Here is a 27,051-nt window from a genome sequence, read left to right as displayed (position 1 = left end):
TGAGTAACAATCACCTCCCCCAGGCCATTTAGCGGGGTTGATGACTGAGCAAGGATTTGCACCCCGGCGCCCTCCAGGTGTGTCAGCCTACAAGTCCCATCATTCCCAATCACTGGCCAAGCTTAGTGGGAATGATGGCCAACACACTTGGAGGGCGCCAGGTTTGGGATGGCTGCTCTATCCGCCACACCGCTTTGGCTCTCAGAGCACTTCCCTTCACTCAGTAGCAAAGTGTTGGAACCAAAAGCACTCCAAAGACTCAGGGTCTCTCACAATGGTGTTGATGCTAAACGACATGCAGAGCCATTTAGCATCAACACTGGAAAAGCCTCAAACCTGAACCCCGGCAGGTTTTGAGAAGAACCATAGAATCATAGAATAGCAGAGTTGGAAGGGGCCTACAAGGCCATCGAGTCCAACCCCCTGCTCAATGCAGGAATCCACCCTAAAGCATCCCTGACAGATGGTGAGATCCAAAAATGCGGATCTCACAAAGAAGTGAGATCCAAAAATGTGGCGCATGTGTGAAGTGAGTTTTTTTCTTCCTATGTGTCCTCAGGTGCAGACGACCTCCTGACAAGGAGAAAATTAGACCACTGCAAAAAATGTTCACTTTCCATGTTGGATACACACTCTGTGAGTCCATCTGTCTGTCTGTCTCTCTACACACACACTCATCCTTACATTCTCATACAGAAGTGTGTGTATGAAAGGGTAACATGGGATTCAGCCTGGAATCAGGCCTGTGGTGCTTGTCACCTTGCAGGATCAATCACACGGCAGTTGGAACCGCAAGGTGATGGCCGGCCAGGGCTTGCCTCAGGCATCCCAAAGCCTGCCAGCACTCATTATCTCAATGAAATGCAGGATGTGAAATGCAGGGGAAAGGAACATAATCTAATCTTCTTCAGGAAACATGAGACCAATATGCATTTAATAAGAATTTCTATTAGCAATTGTATAATAAAAAGTGATCCTTGAGCATAATGAATTCCCCCTTTGGATGACAATAAAATCTGCATCCAATTTCAGAACTGCTTCAAGAATTTCTATAGTTTGGTTTCGGAGTCTCTAAAAACAAGTTGGTGGAGCACATTGCGCTTTGAGGACAAGAGATATATTCAAATGATGCTCTCTCTCTCTCTCTCTCTCTCTCTCTCTCTCTCTCTCTCTCTCTCATATTTTTTTTAATCCAAGGAAAATATTCTTTCTGGGAACAGATCAAATTTCCTTTGTATTTGTTTAGTTTAATTTACAGTCTCCCTAAGACCCCTGAGCATGCTTTGGATTCTTCCACGTGTAGCCATGGGTGCCTCCAGATGATGCATTGTGCAATTCTACTGCCCCATTCACTGAATTGTGTTCCATTTGCAGCCCTCCCATGTTTTTCCACAACTTCCTCCGTCTTTTTTTCTTACCAGAGGGGAAACAATGTGCTAAGGAAGACAAAATGGAATACCTGCACAACCCCTTTCCTTTGTTAATGCCATCAATCCTTCGTCTAGAAGCACCCTGTCTCGGGCATCACTGGGTCTGAGGTATCATTTCGTTTTAAGAACACTGCATTTTAGGAGGGCGCTGCCTAGACAGTCTGCAAGCCCCGTGGTGAGTACACGGTGGTGCTGTGTCGGTTCTACGCCACAGCAGCCACCTCACAGACATCGTGGGGTTTACCTGCGAAGGTGCAACTTTAAGAAGTCAGGGACTGACCCCAACCTTTCCCCCCAGACCAAGGCAAGTATGGCACATCCGCCACCTATCCTCGCTCCGGAGTTGTGACGGAGGTATTCCTGGGCGGATGGCAACCCCTGATTGGTCGCTGCCATCCCAGGTAGAAGGCAGGGGGCGTGCCCGGCATGCCAATGGCTGTTGGAAACCCCGTGCCCTCCCTCTGCATTGGGATTAGTTGCTGCCACCTCACTGCAGAGAAAGCATGAGGGTTTGCTTAAGGTGGAAGCAACCCAGCACCGTATAGGCAGCCCCTTGGTGTCAAGGTTCAGCCCTGCCCAAACCTTGAAGGGGAAGCAGAAAATCCCTCCCAGTAAATTCCTGCACTGCCTGCAGTAGTGAAGGTCTTTCGGACCCAGACATTCCAGCCGCAGGGCCGGAGGTCTCCACCTGGGTCCCTGGTTGGTTCTGAGACCACTTCTCATCCCCCCTAGGAACACAGGAGCAGAAGAGATGGTCAGCCAGGCAGGAGCTTCAGGGCTGCTGACAAAGTGCCTGGTTAGCCACACATGGATCCATTCAGGAGAAGAGCAAGGGGAGGATCATGTAAGCGCCTGCCTGGATCTAAGCTGAACTAGCGCTGAAGAAGCCCAGCTCCCTAGATGTTAAAAGCTTCAACACCTTGGCTTTTCTGAAGTGGGCAAATGGGCAGTAGGATGATTATCTTAGAAGAATAAGTGTCACTCATCAGTGTAAACTGATGCTTCCACTGCAGTTGCAACAGTATATAGTAGCAAGTCAAGACTCCAACATTTCCATGAAGGCCAGTTAATCCTTTGAAATCTCTCCCCAGCGTTACTGTAATTCAGCCCTCCCCAGCCTCCTTTAGGCCAGTTGAAATCAACTCATATTGTCTGGATTGGGGACAAGAGGTCGAACAACATCTCAGCTGCTATGATCAGTAATCATCTAACTGGAAATAACCCTAGAATAGTGTTAGAAATGGACATGTTTATATTAATTCCAAATCCACTATTCCACCGTTCTCAGAAGACTACGTTTGAGGAATCCACGGTCTTGAGGAACTATGTGCTTGTTCAAAGTTCTTTGTGTAGAATCTACACATGGTGAAGGAGCAGGATCATGTCCACTTTCTTTACTCAATGGGCACTCCTGTCTTTCTTCTGGACCAGGTAGACATCCTCCAGAATAATTGCATAGTCCAATTTGCACTGGCCCTAACCATGCTGATTTTATATGGGCTAATGACTGCAATGTGGGCCTACATGCATTCTGATTTCATAGAATCATAGAATAGCAGAGTTGGAAGGGGCCTACAAGGCCATCGAGTCCAACCCCCTGCTCAGTGCAGGAATCCACCCTAAAGCATCCCTGACAGACGGTTTAGGGTGATTTATTCACATAAGTTTCAAGCAAATGCTCAATCCAACATCTGGACATCTGGTGGGCCCAGAGGTGGGACAAATACACCCACTGAACAGAGTGGAAAAGTGCAATCACACTCTTCCATTGCAAACTTTGCTTGCTGATGAAGAAGTATTTCATACTTCATTTTCTAAGTATTTTGTAACTATTTTGACCAGACTAGACATCTCCCTTGTTTTATTGGCTTTGGAGAATCCTTTCTAAAAACACTAGTGAATATCACGTTAGTTTCATTTAGCAGGACACAACTCATAAGGATGTAAGAACAGATCTGATAGCTTAGATCAACTGTGCGCAGCCTCAGGCCCAGGGCCAAATATTGTGGCCTTGGGATCCCAATCCAGCTTTCTGGGGTCCCTGAAAGGGCCATGGCCCTTTTCCTGTCCCCTTCCCCTTCCCCCATTCACTGATTGCTACAATATGCTAGTATAGTTGTTTTTAAATGGATATTGTCTGATTTTGTTTGTATTTTATGCTTTTTACGGTTTGAAATTTTGTATATTTCTTTTAATGTTCACTGTTTTTAACTTTTGTAAATCGCCCAGAGCGCTTCGGCTATGGGGCGGTATATAAATGTAAATCATCATCATCATCATCTGTTCCTGCCCCCTTTTGTCCTTAATCCCATCCCTTTAAGCCTTCAGCCCCATTCATCGCTGGAATGCAGCTCCGGAGATCATCTCCAAAATGGAACCTAGCCCTCAGGGTGAACAACTGCGATCTGTCAGCTACACCATGAATCTAAAGTGGGTGGGGATGGGCTGATGATATGGCACCTCTGGATAAGAGAAAGAGGATGGCAAGAACCCCAGACTAGGTACCCCAAATTTCTGTGCTCAATTCTGAACACCTGAAATGGGAGCATTAAGCCCATGAGCAAGAATTAGACTCAGAACTATGGCAAGTATTGACACCCATTGAAGATGGCTGAATTGAGGCATCCGCAATGCTTAGCATCTGCTTGAAAGACAAAAACATCTGTTTCGCTTCAAGAGGTACGGCTGCTTCTTCCAATGCTGACATAAGCCAAGATATTAAACCAACAACTTTAATATTATATAGTAAAATTTGTTAAGCCTCCAGGATGACTGGTATGATGGTCATGCTTGAATTTGCAGATATTGCAGTGACTCTCATTAAGGCCTCACCCTGTTAAGTTCTTTTTAATGAAGAGGTAGCATTCTCTTTTAACCCTTGAAGGAACATAAGAAGAGTCATGCTGGATCAGACCCGGAGTCCTTCAAGTTCAGCACTCTGCTCCCACAGTAGCCAACCAGCTGTTGACAAGCAGGACATGGTGCAACAGCACTCTCCTACCTATGTTCCCCAGCTACTGGTGTATATAGGCTTACTGCCTATATAGTAAGAGGTCAGAGAATCAGAGAATCGGAATGGATAAAATATGTCATTGATTCAACCCTCTGATCATCCTTTCCTGGTGCTTACGGGCCACATCTGAGGAACTGGAATGAAGATCACAAGCTCTCACTTCGTATCTTTCTGTTGAAGTCACTGAAATCAAAACAGAAGGACCATTTACCCCTTCTGAATGGGAACATACTGCACCAACAGGTGTCCCAAGTTAAGAGCAAGAGAAAATATAATTAGCAGAGCTTTGACAGCTGTAGTGAGTAACTCCTCTCCCAATTACTGGTGTCTGAAGTACAGTGACAAGTAAAGAGAAACCTAAACCTTCAGGAGAAGATGGTCCATGGAAGGGATCCCAAGCATTTAGGAGTTATCAGTTTTAAGGCAGTAGCCTCAAAGGAAAGAATGAAGGAGATCTGCTTGGCTTCGAGATCAGCAACGAGGCGTTGAGACTACCCATGCAGCCAATACCTCTTTCAACAGGATATGGCAGATGGTCTCGGGCAGGATTCTCACCTGTGCTATGGCGTAATCGGAGGAGTTGGTTGCCTGCATGCCTTCATTGCCACTGATCCCCACACCAACATGAGCTGTCTGGATCATTCCCACATCATTGGCACCGTCCCCGATGGCCAGGGTGATGGCATTCACGTGCTTCTTGACCATGTCTACTATTTCAGACTTCTGCAGGGGAGACACCCTAAGAAGGAGAAGAGATGAAAAAAATGACGGTCATTTTCCCACACTCAAAACTATGTATGACTTGCGAGAGGGACAGCTGTAATCTAGATTTAGACATATAAAAAGGGCAGTTACTGGAAAGTTTCCTAATCCAACACTTCAAGCTTTAGAGTGCATGCCAAATCCTCCCTCCTGTGAAACACCCCCCTAGAAAGAGAATATTATGCTTTTCTCTTTGTAAAATAAATAATATAAGCAAAGATTACAAATAAGAATGCTTAGTAGATACTAAGAGTTGTAGAATAGTTTCAGATGACTGTGTGTGCATGTACACATACACACATACCTATATAATGCTCATCAAACTGAAGACTTTTGATTACTGAAAACGAGTTTTAATTCCTACAATGCACGACTATGTTCAAGCTTCTCCAGTTGCCACAACGAAAGTCATTAGGCCATAAGATTGTTAGATTTCTCTGTATATTCTCTATTCCAGTGGCACTCAACAAGTGATACGCATAACACCAGTGGGACGCAGAAGTAGTTTAGGTGGGTTTTTCATAACCAATACTAAGAATTCATTCTCCCTGAATCTCCATGTCCACCTACAAGTGTGATGTCTCATCTGTCGACGTGACCTACCACACATTATCCATTTGGGACTTTGGGGCATGCAAGAAGTCATCTGTTTAACTATTAATGGAACTATCATTTTTGTTGGTGTTGAAGTCATAGCAATCACATTTATTCCCAACAACATTACTGAAATTTGTCCTTAAATGTCCTTAAAATGTGCCGTGACTGATAAATACAATAACAGAATGCTTACAAACATATAGCTGTCCTTCTTGGGAAAAGTGGGTTTTTTGTTTCTTTTGTAGTGGGATCCAGCCTCTTTGAGAGAGTGATGAGCGGAATGTAAGAGCTTTATCACACCAGCGTTATACTATGTAATCCCTGCGAATTGCATGCAAAGGACTCCGAAGTTTTCCAGCTTGTAATCTGATTTTATTGTGAAGTACTCCCATGCATCCTGCTTTAATTATGCTATAAAAGTAGGTGCCCTGCCCTCTTTGAAATCTGGTCACTCTAGTACAGCTCCTGAACTTTAACTGTTGTGATGAAGAGGGAATTTCACCAGGTTCCCCATATATACAAATGACACCTGCTGAAATTCCCTTCTCTATGCAATTGTTAAAGATACAAGAGCCCTGTCCTCCTTTCCATATGGTCACTCTAATCCAGCATGGCAGTTCTTATGTTCTTAGTACCATCTATAGAAACAGCAAGAGGTAGCAATGATGAGAAAAGGGATGATGAGCAATAGTAGCTTGTGGCCGTGGTGGTGAGGAGGTAGACTCACTGAGGCAGTGAGCCCATTGAGGGTCACTTCCCCATGGACTCTCTGAAACCTGGAGTCAGCACTGGCAAGAGCCCATGTAGAAAGTCCAGGGACCTCTGGTAGCAGGGCTCGGAGAGCCACTACCAGCCATCAAGAGTTGTCATAATATTAGGTTAGAGGCCCGAATGGTACCCATTCTGGATGGGCATGATTGGTCATGTAGTCCAATACTTCTGGAGAGCACCAGGTTGGGGAAGGCTGCCTTAAATAATAATAATAATAATAATAATAATAATAATAATAATAATAATAATAATATTTTTATTTATTTATTACCCGCCTCTCCCTTTGGATTCTTTTTAAAGTTCTGAATCTGCATGGTTTCCTCATTAGTAAGGAGCAGTTTCCCAGAGTACTCTGGATGTACATTTAATTATTTGGGGAGTTCTATCATCAGTCATCATATGCTTACTTTCAACTTTGGAAAGCCTTTTATTCAGAAGTCAAGGCTAGGGGTTGGGGAGCATTGGCTAGGCCTTGCAAAAAATCCATTTAATCTTGGTATCTTTGCGCATGGAATTCTCATTGGGAAGGTTATTAAACCCTCCTCTTGAAAGATTGCAAAACAATTTGACCCAACCTTACTGCAAAACAAAAACAAATTACATCCCTCGCTACTAATAATCACACTGAAATGTCAATTTATCATTGAGAATAAGGCAACGCTGAAGCTCATTAGCGTTAAATTCTAATGTTGTGTGTGCCGATGACATACAATACTGCCAAAAATATGGTCTAGCTTCATCCCTCATTGCAACCCATAAGGTAAAAACTCCAGACAGATTTTGAGCCAAAACAGGGGCTTTGCATATGTGGAGTGCATCAGTCATATGCCTCAGGTGTTATTTCGATCTGTCAAGCCAACTACCTTTTACCCACATCGGCAGTGGTCATTATTTCACAATACAGCAATTTCTCTATTTCATCCTTTTGGTCAACTAAATCAGCTTTCATAGGTTTAAGAAATCATTAAGATATCTTAATAATGTTAATATTTGGATATCTTCAAACCATGCTGTAGTGTGCGGATGGGTGGAGAGAAACACTAAAGAAGATCAGTTTATTAAAGAAACATTTTAACAGGCCTGGGCAATTTGTTTCCCACCGAGTTTTGCCATCGTGCATTCAGAGTTATCTCTGCAGCCATGAGTTCTACAAAGATGGGTGGGAATTAAAGTGAACTACATCCTGCATGCTGAATAAACTAGTATTGGCAGCCATGTAAAGCCTACAGGTGACAAGCTACCCATGTTGGGATGAAAATGAAACCAAAACAGATTGTTATTTTGACTAGCAAGACCAAAAGCTCAAACCTGTTTGCTCACAACTGAGCATGGGGTTTGGGGAAGACAGGAAAGAGCCTTGCTCCCCACAGGGACCATCCTAAACCCAGTCTGGAGGCACACATTCTCCCAGCTCAGATTAAAATTGAGGGAGACAGTTACTCTTCGGAGCAAAGGTGGTTGTTAGCTCCATCCCTGCAGCTTCCTCCTAGGTGAGCATCAAGTTCCGTGAGACTGGCAAGGGACCCTAGTTCAGTGGCAGAGGCCACGCATTGCTTGCAGAATGTCCCAGGTTCACTCCATCTCCAGTTCAAAGGATCAGAGAGCAGGTCTGGGGGAAGACTCCTCCATGGTTGAGACCCTGGAGAGCAACTGCCAGTCAGAGTAGAAAATGGTGGCCTAGATGTACAAATAACCTGGTAGCTTCCTATGTTCTGCATTCCTAGGTCAAGTTGCATTGGCACTGAATACATGTGCCAATACACTCCAATGGAGAAACTCCAAAGGAAATCCAATGGGAATGGCCGTAAGCCTCTGAACCCAGGGGCTTGCAGCCATCCAATACAAAGTGGGAGGAGCTGTGGAGGCAATCTTTGCTTCCGAGCTCCTCTCGCTCTGCATTTTGGGTAGATGGCCTTTATCAGCCATCTAACTGGGGCTCTACAGAGTGGGAGGAAAGGACGCTGGGGAGGCCTGGAGATAGGGCATAAGGCTGCACGCCCCCTTTTCCTTCTCTCTGAGGTTGTCTCTGCAACTTTTGAGAGGCAGTTAGGTCAGTTCTCTCTGTGCCAGCTGTAAGGGGGAGGGAGAGAGGGTGGGAAGCTCAGGTTCCTGGCTCCGAGGTCAGAGTGGTGACTTCAACCTCGGATCCAGGGAGATAAACTACCCCATGCCCCTCCCCCCCAGTCTCTGTCTAGGGGCCATAGGATTCCTCTGTAAAACAAGATGCCTCAACACTGTCCCTAAGCCACTCACCTGTCTGATAGATGTTCTCAAACATGTCTTTGATGCATTACATGTCTAATTTGTAAGCTTACTCTTAACGTACATCTGGGGAGAAAAGTAATGAGTTGAGAGGCACTTAAAGGGCTTATGCATGCTGACAACTCCAAGTGGTGTTCGAGGAAGTGTCAGGAAACCAAAACTAAGAAAGCCTGTAGAAATGAGTATTCTGTAGTGGGAAACCAGACAGGTCACATGCCAGAGCTGCACTTTGTGTATGCAGGGGACTCAGCAAGGAAGGTGTAGACCTCAGCAAGAAGGGGAAGCAGTCCAACTGGAACGAAGAAAGACACAGGAGCAAGACTGCATCTTCTCTGTGCCAGACATCCTGGTGGAGGCCAGATGGTTAATTAATTATTCTAACTTCACTTATTTGAAACTCAGTGGGGAGCTGACCTTTTTTCCCGTCCTTTGACGTTTTTCAGAAAGTAGTAGGTTGGGGATGAGCCAGGTTCACATGACAGAAGCTTCATTCTATATCCCTGTGTATGCATTTTGTGAGCTTTCCACTGTATGTAGTGGGCAAACTGAACCATTCAGTCTTAGAGTATAGGGAGAACTCACAAAGACAAGCAACGCTATTAACTTGATTGCTTTATCTGAGTTTTATCTGAGCTGTAGTGGTTCACCACCCTTTATCATCCAGAGAAGTGTCAGGAAATGAAATTGAAAGGATCATTGCCCTTAGCTAAACTCATCAACAGCTCTTCTCTTCATACACATGCATACTTATGAGAAAATACTGGAGGGGGGGTTGTTCTTCCCAGGGATTTTTGGGAAATGGGCCTTTCCATTTCCCCCCTCAAGCCTTCACAACTCTAAGTAAGAAGTTTAAGGGCGGAGCGCTTATCCAAGTTTGATTCCCTTTGGAAGGAGGTCACTGGACGGTTATTTGCATTTTGTAATATTTGTATTTATTTACAGGTTTAACACAGCTGCAGGTACACCTTAAACACTCCAGCAGACAGTCACAGCCCACCACTTCCATGTTTCTTTATTTTAATTTAATTTATAAAAGCATTTTTGTACTGCCTTGCAGCCCTAACAAAGGCTCCTCAAGCACTTTAGAAAACAAAACCCCAAAATGAAACAAAATGTCATTAAATGACAAAAATGAAAATTAAAGACTTAAAACCAAACAGAGCCTAAGCTGCTTACAGAGGCAAAGCTCAGTACTCTCTGTTTCTTTCTCATTCTCTCTCAAAACCGCTGTCTATCTTTTGTTTCCTTCACAGATACCTGGATGATGTCATCCTTAGCTAAGGAGTGCCATCTCACCAGCGATTTATCACACTCTCGCCATGCCTGGTATGTGTTTTTGCAGTGCGGTACACACCTGATGTCGTCCCTGTCCTGTGCTCATCTTGCCTCTCCCTCTCCCTTTTCTGTCTTATTTTAGAGTGGGGAAAGTCCAGTTTTTCCCTTTGTGCACAATAAAGCTGCTCCTCCATCCCACGCATTGCTTTCCTTGCCCATTTTTGTGATTACAGGCACAACTCTACCTAGGGATGGGTGAACTCACTCAGTTCCGACTTATCAGACGCTCACCTCACTACCACCGTCGTTCGCCCCTGCTCGTGCACCTTGCAAGTTTCTTTGGTGACTTAGTGTGTATCCAACAAGAATCCAGCAGCTGTCCACCCTCATCCAGAGCCTCCATTGTGCGTGACAATGGAGATTCGAGAAACTATGTAATTCTGACCACTGCATATATGGTGGCTGTAAAGGCCCCACTTTCGCAGCTGGGGGAATTCCATCATTTCGGGAGCCTCCATTGTTGCACAAAATGGAGGCACTGGACAAGGGGGGATGGCTGCTAGGTGCTTGTCTAGGTCCAGAGAGGACAGACGCGAGGGAGTCCATCAGATCCCCAGACCTAGACAGGCACCCATGACATCCCGACCTCTACCACAATGCATTATGTGTCAAGACTCATCATGAGTCGCCTCTCATGGGAGCTGGAGGGCAGGTGCTGGGAGGTGGGGGGAAGAGAAGGTCCTTCCCACAACAGAAAAGGGTGAGCATGTTATTTCTTAGAACAGAAGAACATTAACCCCAGAACATTCTGAACAAAGGTTGTCTTGACATTATCTGTCAGATGTGCGGAATTCAGTCAAGGATTTTAACTGCCTGTAGTGAGACATGGCCACAGCTATATGAGAATGGCTATTTCCCAATAATCACCTGTTGCTCAAACTGCTGTGCATACATGCAAAACTTGGCACCTCTGGCTCTCTCCATCCATGTCTTTGTATCAAATGGATAAGAAAACAATTGCATGAATCAATTCCCAGTGTGATGTATGTGCTGTTTCCTTCTTCAACAAAATCTTATTACAGTATGTTTTCCCCCCTGCTGTGTAATTTTTAAGAGTACTCTTGTGAAAAGAGAAAGTGAGAGAGAGAAATACACTTTAAACAGATGCTATTATAATATCCTTCTGTTTCTATGTTGCAACAGGGATTAAAACAACACATTTAAATGCCTTAATGTCTTTAACACAAAACATGTTAATTTGATACCCTGCTTCCCTAAAAGCTTTTGTTAAGACATCTAAGGTCCTCTCTGAGCCTTCCTTCCTTGAAGTTAACATACATTTTATGCAGTTTTATTGCAAAATATGCTAGTACTTCAAAATACCATGCCTGACTTCATCTACCGGGAAGGTAGAATGGGAAAGAGCCCAACAAGAAACTTGAAACCTGGACAGGTTGCTCTGATTTTTAAGAGCATACCTAGTTCCCAGGAGAAGCACACCAAATGAACGAATATATCACTGAAAATAGCATTGAGAAAACCAGTCAAGCTCTGCTACTAGAACATTATATTAATTTTACAGCTTTTTAATGAGTCCAAAGCTCCTACATTAAGCTCCAGATGTCGAAACAAATTGCCAACAAACTATTTGTCAAGAAATACAAAATAGGAAAGGCAATGTCTATTTCAGACAAATGCATTCTGGTGTATAAATAAGGAAGTCTTTTGCTTACTTAAGACCTTCTTCATCATTGCAAAATATTTTTGTGTAACTCAAAAGTCTCAAAATTCCAACAGAAATGGGACCTAGCACTAGAAATGGACATTGTTGTATCTATTTTGAATTCCTAATTGGCTTTGCAGCCCCTCTCTTTTTGATCAAGCCATAACATCCTTGAGTGAAGGACCCTATAATAATTTAAATTGTAATCCTATGTCCAGTTTCCTGGAAATAAACCTCACAGACATGTACAGAAATGTGCTGTTAATAACTGTATTAATAACAATGAGTAGACTGAAATATGGTGAGCATGACTAACTTAAATCCAATTATTTCAATAGGGCTACTCTGTTAGAGAAGACCCACTGAAATCATTGGACTTAAGTTAGTCATGTCCACCATTAGGATCCAACCCGTTATATAGTGCCAACTATTCTTCATTGAGTTGGACTGTAAAAAAATACCCAGAGGTATAAACTGAGACACAACAGCAGCACTGTAGGAGATTAAGGATTGTATGATTATACCATACACAAACTAACAACATTTATTCTCCAGATGCATTAATCTTGAGTAGAAAACCACTTCTGAGCTGGTTCTCACATGGATATCACTCACTTTAGGACCCTGATCTAAATGTGTGAGTTGCCTCCACTGAAAAAACATTATATTTCAGTTGACACTGAGTGCTGTGGAACATCTATCCATGGTGATTACTATGCGGTGGCTCATTCACACATGCAGGTTGTGTTGAAGGCCATTTTGCCAAATATTGGCCACCATTTTGAGGCGGCGTGGTTGGTGCCTCCACTGCCATCATCATAAAGCCCAGAATGACGCTAGGTATGGGGAATTATGGAGAATGTAAATGGTGCAAACCCCCCCCCCCAAAAAAAAACCCCAATAAAAACCCTTGGAAGAAAAGGAAGAAGCTGTGCTGCAACTATTGCTAATGGTGAACTTTCTCTCAGAGGATGTGTCAGAGAATTTCTCTTTCGCCTGGAGAAATTCAATGAAATCCCCCCTCCATTTCTCTGCTCACAAATAGAATGGAGAATTTTGAGATGCCATTTGCCCACAGCTATAATTTTTACTATTAGGAAATTCCTCTTATAGACTTATCCTAAGTGTCTCTTTCTGCAACTGAAACCCATTTCCTTTTCCTATATTCAGTGGCCAGAGTCATAATTATTTTTTATCTTCTCAACTGAAGCCCTAAATAAATAGTAACGCTGGAAGTAATAAAAATAATTATTTGGTTTCTTCCCCAGCTATATAAAGCCTTCCAACTAACAAGCAGATGTACTTCACTGCTGAAGTTATGGCAGGAGTGTTTAAGAGAAGAGTGAGTATAAAAACACTTACACTTACATTCTGCTCCCTTACCTCAGCTTTCTTTTCTTCTTCCTTTCAATCCCAGTTTTACTTGCTATAAACTTTATTTTTATTTCCCCCCCAGTGAATATTTGCCATTGCATCCATCAACCAAGAAATCTTGCTTATTTGGACAGCCAGTTTTCTTTTTTTAATTGGTTGAATCTGGCTATTTCACAATCTTAAAAACTGATCGACCTAACTATAGGTCGTATCCAATGTTAGTCTTCTTACGTACCATTCATTTCAATGGATCTATTCTAAGTAAGACTAACATTGATCCTGTTCAGATGACACACTAAGCCATGGTGGCTAAGCATTTTGAGCTAAACATTATGGCTTAGTATGTCTTGAGAATAATTCCTAACCATGGTGGCTGCATAAAGAAGTTTTAAACATGCTCACAAACCATTTGCTGCAAAAGGGTTAGCGGCCTAATCCAGTTTTTTGGACACTGATAAATAAATATACATTTTTAGGGTGACCATATGAAAAAGAGGACAGGGCTCCTGTATCTTTAACAGTTGTATAGAAAAGGGGATTTCAGCAGGTGTTATTTGTATGCATGCAGCACCTGGTGAAATTCTCTTTTCATCACAAAAATGCAGGAGACCTGCCCTCTTTTGTATCTGGTCACTCAAACAGCTTTAACTGTTGTGATGAAGAGGGAATTTCACCAGGTGCTGCATGCATACAAATGACACCTGCTGAAATTCCTCTTTCTATACAACTGTTAAAGATACAGGAGCCCTGTCCTCCTTTTCATATGGTCACCCTATATAACTAAACATATTTATAGTTGCTAGTTCAGATGGCTTTAAAGAAAGTTTATTTATTATTTCATGCATTCATACCACACAACTCTTCAATAAAATATATCAAGGCAATTTACAAACATCAAGTTTAAAAGTTCATGAAGGACAGGTCAATCCATATCCATTTATTTACTGGCTACATTTATATCCTGCCTTTTCTCCAAGGAGCCCAAGTTGACATACATGATCCTCCTCTTCTCCATTTGATCCTCACAACAACACTGTGAGGTAGGTTAGGCTACGAGTCAGCCACTAATGTTGGATACATACAAAGTCACCCAGTGAGCTTTATGAGAGAGTGGGGACTAGGTCCTAACCAAACACTCTAACTCTTATACCACACTGGCTTTATGGAAGTTAGCTATGATAGCAGTTAAATGGATCCTCCATGTTTAGAAACAGTATACTCCTGAATCATGGTTATCAGGGTGCAAACAAGGAGAGAGGGCTGTTGCCTCCATGCCCTGCTTGAGGACTTCTCAGAACCATCTAGCTGGGCACTATGAGAAAGTGGATACTGCACTCCATGGGGCTACGGCTCAATCCAGTGGAGCTCTTATGAAGTATATATGGTACAACTGCATTGTAACATGAATAAACGTAATAAATACATTCTGCATTTATCAAGAAGAAAATTAAAAACCCAAGTCATAAGTAGAAGAGGACAAACTGCATGTATATTGGTAAAATTAGGGATGGTGGAGAATTCTCTTCGGTGTGGCATTTTCAAATCAACACATGAACCGAAACTCATTTATTCTTTGAAATTTCCATATTTTGCAAGGAGTTCTTCAATCAAAAAATGTGTACAAAATGCACATACTAGAGGGAAATCCACAGAAAATGAACATATACTCACAAAAATAGTGAAAATAATGCTCAAAAATACATTACATTAGGAAAATTACTTATAAAATGAATGTTAGCCAAAATGCTAACACATCATATTTTACAAGCATATGGATTTTCATGCAAACTTTTAAAAAAATGTTCGGGATGAACCTAAGTTAATGTTGGAAACAATTCTTAAAAGTTTGGGATGAACCAAACTTAAGATGGGAAAAATGAGAAATTGAAGTTTCTCATTTTTTGTGAACCACCCAGAGAGCTCCGGCTATTGGGCGGTATAGAAATGTAATAAATAAATAATAAATAAATAAAAGTCTGAATCAATTGTTCTGAATCTGTGAAGACTAAATGTGTGAGGAAAAGGAGCACTCTAGCCTTGCCCCCTCCATTGTGGCATTGGTTGCCTCAACTCATGGATTTCGATGGCATGAAGAGAAGAGACTCCTGTATCAATGAAGGTTCTTCACACAATAAGAACCCTGGAAAATGTCTTCTTCATGTCATTGCCCTCCATGAGTACCATGTGACAGAAGTCATGAGGACGGCATGGGACTACAACTCTCTCTCTCTCTCTCTCTCTCTCTCTCTCTCTCTCTCTCTCTCTCTCTCTCTGTGTGTGTGTGTGTCCTCATGTGTTTATACTTCATGGATTCAGAATAACTGAATAGGGCTTGAGAGAAACCAAAATTGACAGTGTCTTCCATCCTTAGGAAAAATGCAAAGATGAATACCACAAACCAGCCAAGGCAAAACTGAAATGGATTGTAACAAATGCTGCACATGATGTACATTGCATGTCTATTCAGAAGTAAGTCCCACCACCCAGAATGGGGTGTATACCCAAAAAAGTGTGTATAGTATTGCAGCTCTATTCTGAGACTGTCAGGAGGATTCCACATTTCTCAGTACCAAATACTGTCCCATTTCCCACCAACTCACCGAGCAAGTATTCAGCGTTCCAGAATGAACGCTGTCAGCAGCTAAGAATGCATTCCCAATGAGCATCAGTGGGTCTTGTTGTTTTGAGTAGTAAAGCCATATCTCCTAACCATAACATAATTATTAAAGAAAGAATAACACAGAGAAAAATACAGGAAGCTCACTTTAATGTAGCCCACATAACTTGGTAATTTCAATTGCCCAAATCAACCGTTTTGTTAATATGATGTAATTAATTTACACATAATCCCATCCAAAAGCCAAACTAAACATAACTTGACAGATCTGTGATCAGGATCTCCAGGGATCTTTGTAAAGAAGTAAACATTACAATTATATATCATTCTTCCTTCAAGAAGCCCAGCATAAAGACATAAGAACATAAGAAGAGCCATGCTGGATCAGACCAAGGGTCCATCTAGTCCAGCATTCTGTTCACACAGTGGTCAAAACAAGCAGGACATGAGTGCAACAGCATCTTCCTGCCCATGTTCCTCAGCGACTGGTTTACATAGCCATACTGCCACTAATACTGGAGGTCACATAGAGCTATCAGGACTAAAAGCCATTGATAGCTTTCTCCTTCAGGAATGCTTCCTCCCCACAATGTTATTCTCACAACTACTCTGTGAGGTAAGTTAGTCTGAGTGAGAGTGACTGACTTAAAGTCACCGAGTGGGCTTCATGGCTGAGTGGGCATTCAACCCTTGGGACATGTCTACACCTATGGGTGTAGAGGGAGGGAGGGGGAGGATCTCGCAACATGCTGATTGTGAGATCCTCCCCATGGATTCACACGCGGTGTGCAACATCCGGGGACGAAGCAGATGTCACAACCACCTTTTTTGGGGGGAAGCAGTGGGGCTGGTTGCGCAAGAGCAAGGCCCTGCTCCAATGGAAAAGTAGGTTAAAAAAAAGATCTTTCCCCCCAAAATCAGCCTCCCAACCCCCTCCCTGCCATCCCAGGGGTGCCATCCCAGGGGTGGCAAAACCCAAGGCAGCGTACATAATCTTCCTCGTCCTCTCTATTTTATCCTCACAACAACAACCCTGTGAGGTAGGTTGGGCTGAGAGCCTGTGACTGGCCCAAAGTCACCCAGTGGGTTTCCATGGCTGAATGGGGACTAGAACCCAGATCTCCCGACTCCCAGTCCAACACTTTAGCCACTACACCACACTGGCTTAAACGGTATTATGGTAATGCATATTGCCATTTGGGGATTCATCAGTGGCCACCCTAGCTAACGACACATCCTCAAGTAGATGGAAAGAATGGTAGAGTCACCCAGGTATAGAATCATCTGGATCTGGGATTTTGCAGAACGAATTATCCTGCAAAACTCTGTGCCCTCACGCCTCACAGTAACTGCTCTGCTTGTGGTTCTAATAAGCGCGTAAAAGAAAATGCAGGCCTTGTTAACCCGGAATTCAGTAATTGCGAGAACAAGGCCTTGTCTGCCACATCAAGAGCCTCAGTTTTAATGGTTGCAAGTGAGACAGGAAGTGTTAAGCGACACAATGTCATGCTGGGCAGCTTCCACTTTTAGAAAATGTTATTTTCTAATGTCAGGATCCACAGACGTCGGCGATCCTATGACCATTTTTCGCAGAAGCCCAATTAAGTCCCATTGGCACAAATACGACCGGCAGGTAGGAATATTTAAAGAGGAGAGAGGGTTGTCGGGGTACATTTTTTAAGCAGCCAACCTATTCCTGCAGGCAGAGAGGAGGACATTGCCTGGAGGACCCTGTTTCCCGAAGAGAAACGTGCTTTGAAAAGTTTTGGCAGCCAGCATGGTAATGAGCCAATTTCTATTGACATGCAATCTTCAAAGGTGAACTCTTGGGCAGCAAAGAGGCAGCGTTCAGTGCCAGTCTCTTAAAGAAAGAAAACGTCCCCCTTGTCCATCTCCATGCCATCATGAATGAATATCTGTATCTATATCTTCATCTCCACGATTTAGTGATAGGCTGAATTAGAATGATAACCAGTTCATACCAGTACTGACTTGATTCATTTATTTTATTATATTTTTAATCCGTTCAACAACCAATGTTCTCTTAATATTTTGGACAATTTGAGGCATTGTCATCAAGGGAATTTACACTACCAGCAGCGGTGGGGCTGAATCCATTCTGGGTTTCAGTCAGAAACAGCCAGAACAGGTGGTGAACTTATTTTGATTCTGGCTGAAACCCAAAATGAATTCACAGCCCCACTGAAACCAAAGCCACCAGCCTCCACTGAGTACCAGCTTGTGTACCATAATAATGGCAATGTGATTTAATAGGGTGACCCTATGAAAAGGAGGACAGGGCTCCTGTATCTTTAACAGTTGCATAGAAAAGGGAATTTCAGCAGGCGTCATTTGTGTATATGGAGAAGCTGGTGAAATTCCCTCGTCATCACAGCAGTTAAAGCTTCAGGAGCTATACTAGAGTGACCAGATTTAAAAGAGGACAGGGCACCTGCAACTTTAACTGTTGTGATGAAGAGGAAATTTCCCCAGGTTCCCCATATATACAAATCACAACAGCTGAAATTTCCTTTTCAATACAACTATTAAAGATACAGGAGCCCTGTCCTCCTTTTCATATGGTCACCTTAGATTTAAAATACCCACCAGCTAAAGCTAGTGGCATAAGAAATCAGAAAAAGGTTAGCCAGGGGTGCAGACCCTCAGGGTTCCCTAGAAGGGTATGCCCCTTTTGCCCAACCATTTTGTGGGTTCCTGAATTTTGTGTAGTTTTTTCCCCATTCTAAAAGGTTGAAATGCCTTTTAGGCATTTTGCCTTTGAGAGCTTCTCCGAAATAGAATTCAGCCCTGATGGCGCACATGTCATGTAACTCCTCCCACTATACACACTGTGGCTGCCATGTGAGCTGGAACTGTGTGCTGTTGGGGTTCTGTCTCATGTGGAGACCCCCCCCCCCTGCAGAAATTAATGTTCAACTCATAGGTATCAGGAGGTTAGCTATTTGGCAAGGCCTGTGTTAACTACTGCTTTCGTCGCCAGCTGAAGACCTTTTTATTCTCTCAATATTTTAATACTTAATTTTAACTTAAATTTAAATCTTACTGTTTTAACTCTGTATTTTAATCTTATATCAATTTTGCTGTGTGGTTTTATCCTGGTTGTGCTTTTTATACTGTATTTTGTAATTGTGCTTTTAACCTGTTGGTTGTTTTATTGTGGTTTTAATTTTTGTGAACCGCCCAGAGAGCTTTGGCTATTGGGCGGTATAAAAATGTAATAAATAAATAAATAAATAACAAAAATACACTTCAACAAAAAATCCAAAAACACCCATCAAAATAAATAATAATTTACAAAACATTTTACCACTCAGGGATTCCCATTTAGTTGTTACTTAAAGATATTTAAGTACATCAACTACATCAATTCATCCTGGGGTGTTACAGTACAAAGAGATAGAAAATTGAGATTTCAACTGAAAATAAATATGTTGTAAGTGAACTAAGGATCTTTGAATAGGGTTTAAGAAAACTGCAGGAAATCTATAGGTAAAGCTAAGATCAGAATTTGTTGTTTAAAAATATATATCTGCAACTATAACTAGCTTCTTTTCTACAATAGTGCCTTCGGCTGTAGGAGCGAGATCTTCACCTTATGACTATAGTAAGGTGAAAGTGATCTCTAAACTGAACTTGGACTGGGCAGCCCTTCAATTAGAGGACTGCGCCTTGGATATCTCCTTTAGGGTTCTGTTTCTGATTGAAACCCAGAGCGGATTCACCGCCCCACTGATATCAGTGGGAAGATTTATCAACTTGATAGTCTTTTAGCATTTAAAAAAGCAATAAAGACTGACAGACCTATCCAGTGGAATTTTAGAATGTTTTTAGGATGTTTTAATCATGCAAACTATGTTTTAATCAGTTTTTATGTGTTTTATATTCACTGTTGTTCCCCACCTCGATCCAAGTGGAGAGGCGGGTTAAAAAATAAATTATATTATTATTAATATTATTATTGTTGTTGTTGTTGTTGCTACCAGCTTCCTCTGGAGAGCTTGGCAGCTTTTCTGCTCTGCCAGGACTCACTTTATGATGCTATCCTGCACCAGCTTGATGATTTAGTTGGCTCTGACATTGTTTCTACAGCGTGTTATTTCCTCCAGAATGTCAACTTGCACTTTCACATTTACTCTCCTGGGACTCTTAATCTGAATTGAACTTGGCAGACTTTACATGGCTGTTGTGACAGGATAATTAGATATTTGTCACAGTTTCAATTTTATCTTAACAGCTGTTTGTAAAAGCAAATGTAGTGTTATTATTATAATTGCTCCTCTCCAGAGCCAAAAGCGAAGGAGAAGGAGAAGGAGAAAAAGAAAGGGGTTGGGTGGGTGAGAAAGCAGATGTTAGGCTCCCCAGACATATCGCCTGGTTCCTGCAGAAAGTATCCAAGTTAAAATAGTGCTAGAGTTTGGCCTGTCTAAGGAGGAAAATTAAAGGTCCGTCCTTTAAGCATTGGTGCAGATATATTTACTTTATGCAGTTGTCTTTGGTGGCTTGTAGAGGATCAAACACTCCCTGCTTCTGTTCCTTCCCTGCTCAGAAGTTTTAAACCACAATTCCTTGTTTGCATGTAATGCTTAACAGAAAGCTGGTTTATTCCTCTTCCCGGGCATGTGGCAAGAGAAGAGACGGGAGTATGCTGGCCCAAAGCTTCATGCAGGCTCCTTTTCGCTCATTCCTATAGCACCTATGGTTTTTAGGTTACAGGCAAACTCTATCAGTGTATACGTTCACACACATCTGGCCATTACTCATCCATTCTCCTATCCTAAACTCTTCTTCCAAACACCTCCTCACTGCTAATAGCAGCTATGGATCTTCCTAGAGCAATATGTAGTAAATAACCATGTTCTGTGATTTCAGTGTTACAACAGCCCATAGTCTTTAAAAGTGACTGCTAGAAAAGCTCTGCTCACACTATTTGACAAGGGGACATTGCCTCAGGTGCCAAAATGCCAGTCCTGCCATATCCACTGTTTGTCAAGGTGTCCATTCCCTTCTGCACCACATACTCTAGTCACTAAGCAAGTGCCTCAGGCAGCTGCTTTTGGGTGTCATGAAAGGGCAGGGAATTATTTATTATTGTATTTTTACCGCAATGGGGGAGGAGAGGCACCCATGGGATTTTGTGCCTCAGATGCCAAAATAACTTGACCGGCCTTGGGTACCATGTCTCTTGACTTTTGTATGTGTGTGGGGAGCTATCTGTTGCTCTCCTTCAGGCAGGGAAACATATTGGGCTGGTCCTGTACACAAGCAACATTGCTTACATCTAGGGATGTTGCAAGCGCCTGACTGGGTCCAGGAGTCCGTTGGAATCCCCTGCATCTGCCCCCTCCCTGGACCCAGTCCGGCATCCACAGAGCATTCATGCCTTTACTCTTGTGTAAATGGGGCCTTTACGGCCACCATTTATGCAATGGGGGAAACGTGCAATTTCCAGACCCTCGATTGTCGTGCACAATGGAGGCTACCGATGAGGGCAGGCAGTTGCCAGGTGCTTGTTGGACGTGCACCAAGCCGCCAAAGAAGCTCACACAGGGACAAATCATCCTTACTTACAACTGCCTTCCAGAGGTGTTGGACTACAATCTACAAGAGAGAGGGCCTTCTCCACTGTGGCACCCTAGTTATGGAATGAACTCCCCAAAGGGGTTTGCCTAGCACCTACATTGTTATTTTAGCACCAGGTGAAGGCCTTTCTTTTCACCCTGACATTTTAGAGACCTGGCTCTAGATTTTCATGGCTGCTTTATCAATTCCTATGCTGTTTTTTATTTTTGCATTGTATAGTATGGTATTCTTTTAAATATTGGTATTATACTTTATATTTTAACTGTTCTATAGCAATTTAGTCTTTTAACTGCTTGTAATCCGTCCAGAGAACATTAATTATTGGGCAGATTAGAAATGTAATAAATTAATGCATAAATAATACCCACCAGCAGCAGCAGCCCCAGCTATCATGGCCAAGGACCATGCTGGCTGGGGATGATGGAAATTGTAGGCTAACTTCTCTGGAGGGCACCCAGCTGGAGAAGGCTTGTCTACTTAGACAAGATCCACCAAATCTAATGTCCCCTTTTGGACAATGGCAGGCAGATTTGGACAGAGATATCTGGGCAAGGAATACCAGCAATTTTCCATGGCTTTGCCATCAAGTGTACACTCAACTGAAAGCTACAGGCAATTACAGCTCCTTGAGAAGTTACCCATGTACATGTATTCATGCTTAGTAACCTATGTTTGTTACATTTTCATTCTACATTTTTAGGTCCTCACAAAAATGTAATGTGTGAAATGGCCCCTTTTGTTTCTAGATAGAAACTAGAGCAGTCCTAACCCCTTAAACTATTTGTTGACTTGAGGGGGCCAGGATGACGCAGAAGGGCATGTCCCAGTGGAGGTCTTTTATGCCCTCAGAGAAAGCTCTGAGGGCACAAATCTATGGCCTGAAGTCTTCACAATGATGGTAGGCCCCCAAACCGGGCATTCTGGAACCAATGGGAGGAGAAATTAGAGGGGGGGGGGAATGCGATAATCATAAAAAGCCAGTGTAGTGTAGTGGCTAAAGTGTTGGACTGGGAGTCAGGAGATCTGGGTTCTACTCCCCACATGGCCACGGAAACCCACTGGGTGACTTCTTGATTAACATATATAAGTGAAGGGAGTGTACAATTTCCCCAACTTTTAGAAACCAGTTTCAAAGGAAAGGCACTGATCACTTCTAAGCTGGACTTCTCATCTAAAAAAACCTAAATCCTTACCCTATTCTTCAAAAGTAAATGATTCAGGAAGCCATTTTCTTCTTGCGTTAGTACAGGATTAACGACAATACCTTTAAAAGCAGAAGTCAATATCTGTCTTCTGTTTTTTTTCTAATCCCCCCCTCAACATGAGAGCTATGAAGCATTTTCCTTTACCATCTTTATACAGCTCTCTTGCTTATTTCAAAGACCAATGGCACAAGACTAAAAAACATTTTTAAAAAGAGAGAAAAGAGGAAGTGATTTTTGAAAACCTATGTAACCTGAACTGAAGTAATTGTTAACCCAAACAATCTCATTTCCAAATCCATGTGGTTCAGAAGAAATGGCCCTTCTCAAAGCAGCTATGGGGATACTGTTTACTTTCTTTCCTGGCTTAAAAGCAATTGACATTGAGTAGAGCCCTGTAGCATCGTAATGTATGCTAATGCCCATCAGAGCAATAACCCCTTATGGATTCAACAGTACTGAATGGATAAGAAAGAGTTCAAGCTACGTTTTATACTACAAGGTTTATACAAACAAGCAGAGCTTTCAGCATGATACATGCTTTCCTAAAAGTGAGGAGAGATCTATTGATCTACATAATATGATCATTGTCAAGAATAAGTGCTCTTAAGGAAGAATGTTAAGAGAAAAAGCAGCTTTTCTGAACGACTGTCATCTGACACAAAATTCCGGTAAACACTTTGTGCAGAAGAGCTTAACCCTGAGTCTACAATGAGACAGTGAGAACATAAGAAGAGCCACGCTGGATCAGACCAAGGCTCCATCTAGCCCAGCACTCTGTTCACACAGTGGCCAACCAGCAGTCGGCCAGGGACCAACAAAGCAGGACACAGTGCAACAGCACCTGTGCCCATGTTCGTCAGCAACTGGTGCACGAAAGCTTACAGCCTCGGATACTGAAAGTAGCACATAACCATCAGGGCTAGTAACCATTGATAGCCTTCTCCTCCAGGAATTTATCCAACCCTGTTTCAAAGCCATCCAAATTGGTGGCCATCACTACCTCTTGTGGTAGTGAATTCCATAATTTAACTATGCGCTGTGTGAAGAAGTACTTCCTTTTATATGTCCTGAATCTCCCACCAATCAGCTTCTTGGGATGACCCTGTGTTTTTGTATTTTGAGAGAGGGAGAAAAATGTCTCCCTATCCACATTCTTCACATCATGCAAAATTTTGTACACCTCTATCCTGTCTCCCCTCAGGTGACAAAACAACTCAGCTGACATTGTGTTCTATGAACCCTGACTTGGGGTAGAACCATTTGCTGCTCCCCCTCAAACCACAAAATGTCTTGGGCAGGCCCTGCGTATAACAAAGAACTGGAAAGGCATCCCTTCCCAACTTGGGGCTCTCCAGGTGTGTTGGGATTGCAAGATCAGCATGGCCAGTGGTCATACTGGTTGGGAATTATGGGAAGCAGAACCCAAACAGGGTGCCATGTTGCAGACAGTTGTGGTAAGGTGTACGAAGAATAACTTCTACAAACCTCAAGATTTTTGTGGCACAAAGAACACAACAAAGGAAGAGAGTTTCAAGGTTGGGAATGACCCATAACTACTGCATAAAAACATATGTCTTAGATTGGACTGTGAAGCAATATATTATCTAGGATCCAAAAGGAAGAATGTCAATGGAGCAGCAATCTTGGCTCAAAGTAGTAATGTTGGTGTGTAGTGTCTCATTTGGTTTTGTGAGGAAAAAAATCAACCTCTTACCACATCAGGGTAAAAAGGTAAACATGTAATTGTCTAAAATCTTCAAAATACTGCAAGATCTCTCTGCAGCATGAGCCCTTTCTCTCACACACACATGACAATTCCTACTTCCCATTTTGTGTGTGTTGGGGGAGGAGGTGAAAGATTAATTGCACAGCCTAAATAAAGGGAAACCACATGAGCCAAAAGCATATGGGGACTGACTTTGGATACTGAGCTTTGATCCATTTGGTTGAATGAGGAAATGATTGCTCTATTGTATGTTATTTCATGAGGTTTTTGTTTGGCCACCACTAGGTGTGCCTTAGACCATTAACTTTGGCAATATACACATTCGAAGCATTGGATTTAAGGCTGTATATTATGAAAAGGATTGTGTGCAACTGGAATCACTTACAGCTCCAATAGAGTTTTACAATGGGTCACTGAAAAAAATGAACGCTCAAGCCTTCCCTCCACCGGGGCGGTAGAATCTAAGAGCTGCAGGGTTCGGCGAGAATGACCTAGACGGCAAGCACGTTTGAGCACAGCCCACTTCCTTCTGAGCATCCTGTCAATGCCACTGGGGCCTGGTCTTATTTCATTTACATATGCCATGAAATTTCTCCCAACAGAAGAATATTGCATTACCGTATGCAGATTTCCAACCAGGGAACTGAACTCGGGGACAACGCTCAGGAGGAACCAGTCTTTAAGAAAAACATATCTTGTAGGCGAGTCAAGAAAAACAGGGGAACCACAGTGGCATTAATTTCCTCGGCAGGATTCAACCAATTTGCTCACAAAGGACTGTCCAAACTCTGTATGGGGAGCAGGAGGGCTGAAACTCAATTAAAAGTAGTTCCAACTTCTTCGTCTTTTTTGGTTTCATTCCCTGAATAAGCACAACTACAGCCCTCTTGTGAATTACAGTCACGTTATGCCCCGCTGGTGTTCTCAGCTGTGTGAAGAGGTGAAAATTAAGTCTGATATCCCGGCCAGCTGGTTCGGAGGCCCTCCTTTAAAAGACGCTGCCAATTATCTCAAGCTTGGCTAAATTATATGCAATGTTCTTTTGATAGGTGTCCATTCAGCTAAGACTAACAGCTCACGATCCCTTCTGATTTGTCAGGATTCCTGCGCAGGCAACTGAACACCTAAAGAAAGCTACTAAGCATCCTCCTATCCCTGGTGGAATAAATTTAAAGACAAGTGAATTACTGAACAGAACGCTTTAAGAAGAGAAATGTGTTTCCCATTCTGAATATGTAATACCAAAACGAGATGTTTGGACAGCAGGATTAGCCTCCCATGCCCTGCTACCGCTCAACGCCATCTCCTGGAACAGTGATTTATACAGCAAGTGTCGGGAAGTTCATTATCTCAAAAGATGAGGCAGAGGCAGCTTAACAGAGGCCTACCCTGGGGCATGAGACAATGTCTAAAAAGGGAAGAGGGAGACCAAAAAAGCAAGCTAAAGAGGAATGAAAGATGCCAAGATACAAAGAGATAGGGGAGAGGCCAGAAAGACGGCAACGAGGAGGTCAGAAATGGAAGTTGGTACAATTTCTCTCTTTCTCAAACACACATAAAACAGAGATGTACTGTTCTACGATTCTCATCTTGCATTTGAAATCAGACCTGGGAGGTGGGGGGAGGGATTGAAGTGGCACAAATGGAAGCCATTACATAGGCCAGATTTACACCAAGGAGGATATAACACTATGAAAGCGGTATATGGCATGTGTCAATGGGCTCCAACAGTTGCCAGTGCACTTCAATACCGCTACAAAGCAATAGTGTGGCTCCTGCCTCACTGCTTTCATAGTGCAATGACCTGCTTGGAGTAGATCTGGCCATAGTCGCATCATGCAGGAACTAATATATAGTTATTATGACTAATAGTCCATTGATAGTCTTGAACTCCATGAATTAGTCTAATCCCTTTTTAAAGTTGTCCAAGTTGGTGACTATTTTCCCATCTTGTGGTAATGAATTCCATAGTTTAACTATGCACTGTGTGAAGAAGTACTTGGATCTCCCACCATTCAGCTTCACTGGAAGACCCTGGGTTCTACTATTATGAGAGACTTCCTTATATTCTCCAGACCAGGCATAACTGTATGTACCCCATTTATTTATTTATTTATATCCCGCCTTGTTCCCAGTACTGGGACTCAAGGAGGTTTACAAGATTAAAACATGTACAATTAAAACATATAAATATAAATTTACAAAAGTAAAATAGAATTAAACCTGCAGCATGGTGCCAACGCTGTTATCTTTCAGGCGCCAGGCCAAGACTTTTCTCTTCTCCCAGGCATTTAACAGCATTTAGCAACGCTAAGTTTGTTTTTTAACGGATCCCAGAACTGTTGTTTTTAAATGGATACTGTTGTTTTCATACTGTTGTTTTAATGTTTCTGATGGTTTTTAAATTTTGTATACTTTTTAATGTTTGCTCTTTTTAACTTTTGAAAACCGCCCAGAGAGCTTCAGCTATGGGGCGGTATATAAATGTAATAAATAAATAAATAAAATAAATAAAAATGTTAAAACAGTAACAGATTAAAAAAAGAGGGGAATCCAGTACATTAAAACAGGTCCAGAGTAGTTCCAAAAGCCTGCTGGAACAAAAACGTTTTTGCCTGCCTCTGAAAGTGTAGCACAGAGTGAGCCAGCCTGGCCTCCCTGGGAAGGGAGTTCCAGAGCCTTCGAGCAGCCACCA

General features: G+C 42.6%; 1 protein-coding gene across 1 annotated transcript in view; it reads right to left on the bottom strand.

Moving 5' to 3' along the window:
- Positions 1-27,051, bottom strand: part of ATP8A2 (ATPase phospholipid transporting 8A2) — a 464,367-nt gene that overhangs the window by 200,625 nt on the left and 236,691 nt on the right. The window contains exon 26 of the mRNA XM_063127035.1: positions 4,999-5,182. Coding sequence (XP_062983105.1) covers positions 4,999-5,182 — 184 coding nt within the window. The remainder of the gene's footprint in view (positions 1-4,998; positions 5,183-27,051) is intronic.

This window comes from Elgaria multicarinata, chromosome 5 (assembly GCF_023053635.1).
Source record: "Elgaria multicarinata webbii isolate HBS135686 ecotype San Diego chromosome 5, rElgMul1.1.pri, whole genome shotgun sequence".
In the NCBI taxonomy this organism is placed as follows: domain Eukaryota; kingdom Metazoa; phylum Chordata; class Lepidosauria; order Squamata; family Anguidae; genus Elgaria; species Elgaria multicarinata.
The sequence above is the reverse complement of the archived record's forward strand: the minus strand, read 5'-3'. Positions and strand labels throughout refer to the sequence as shown.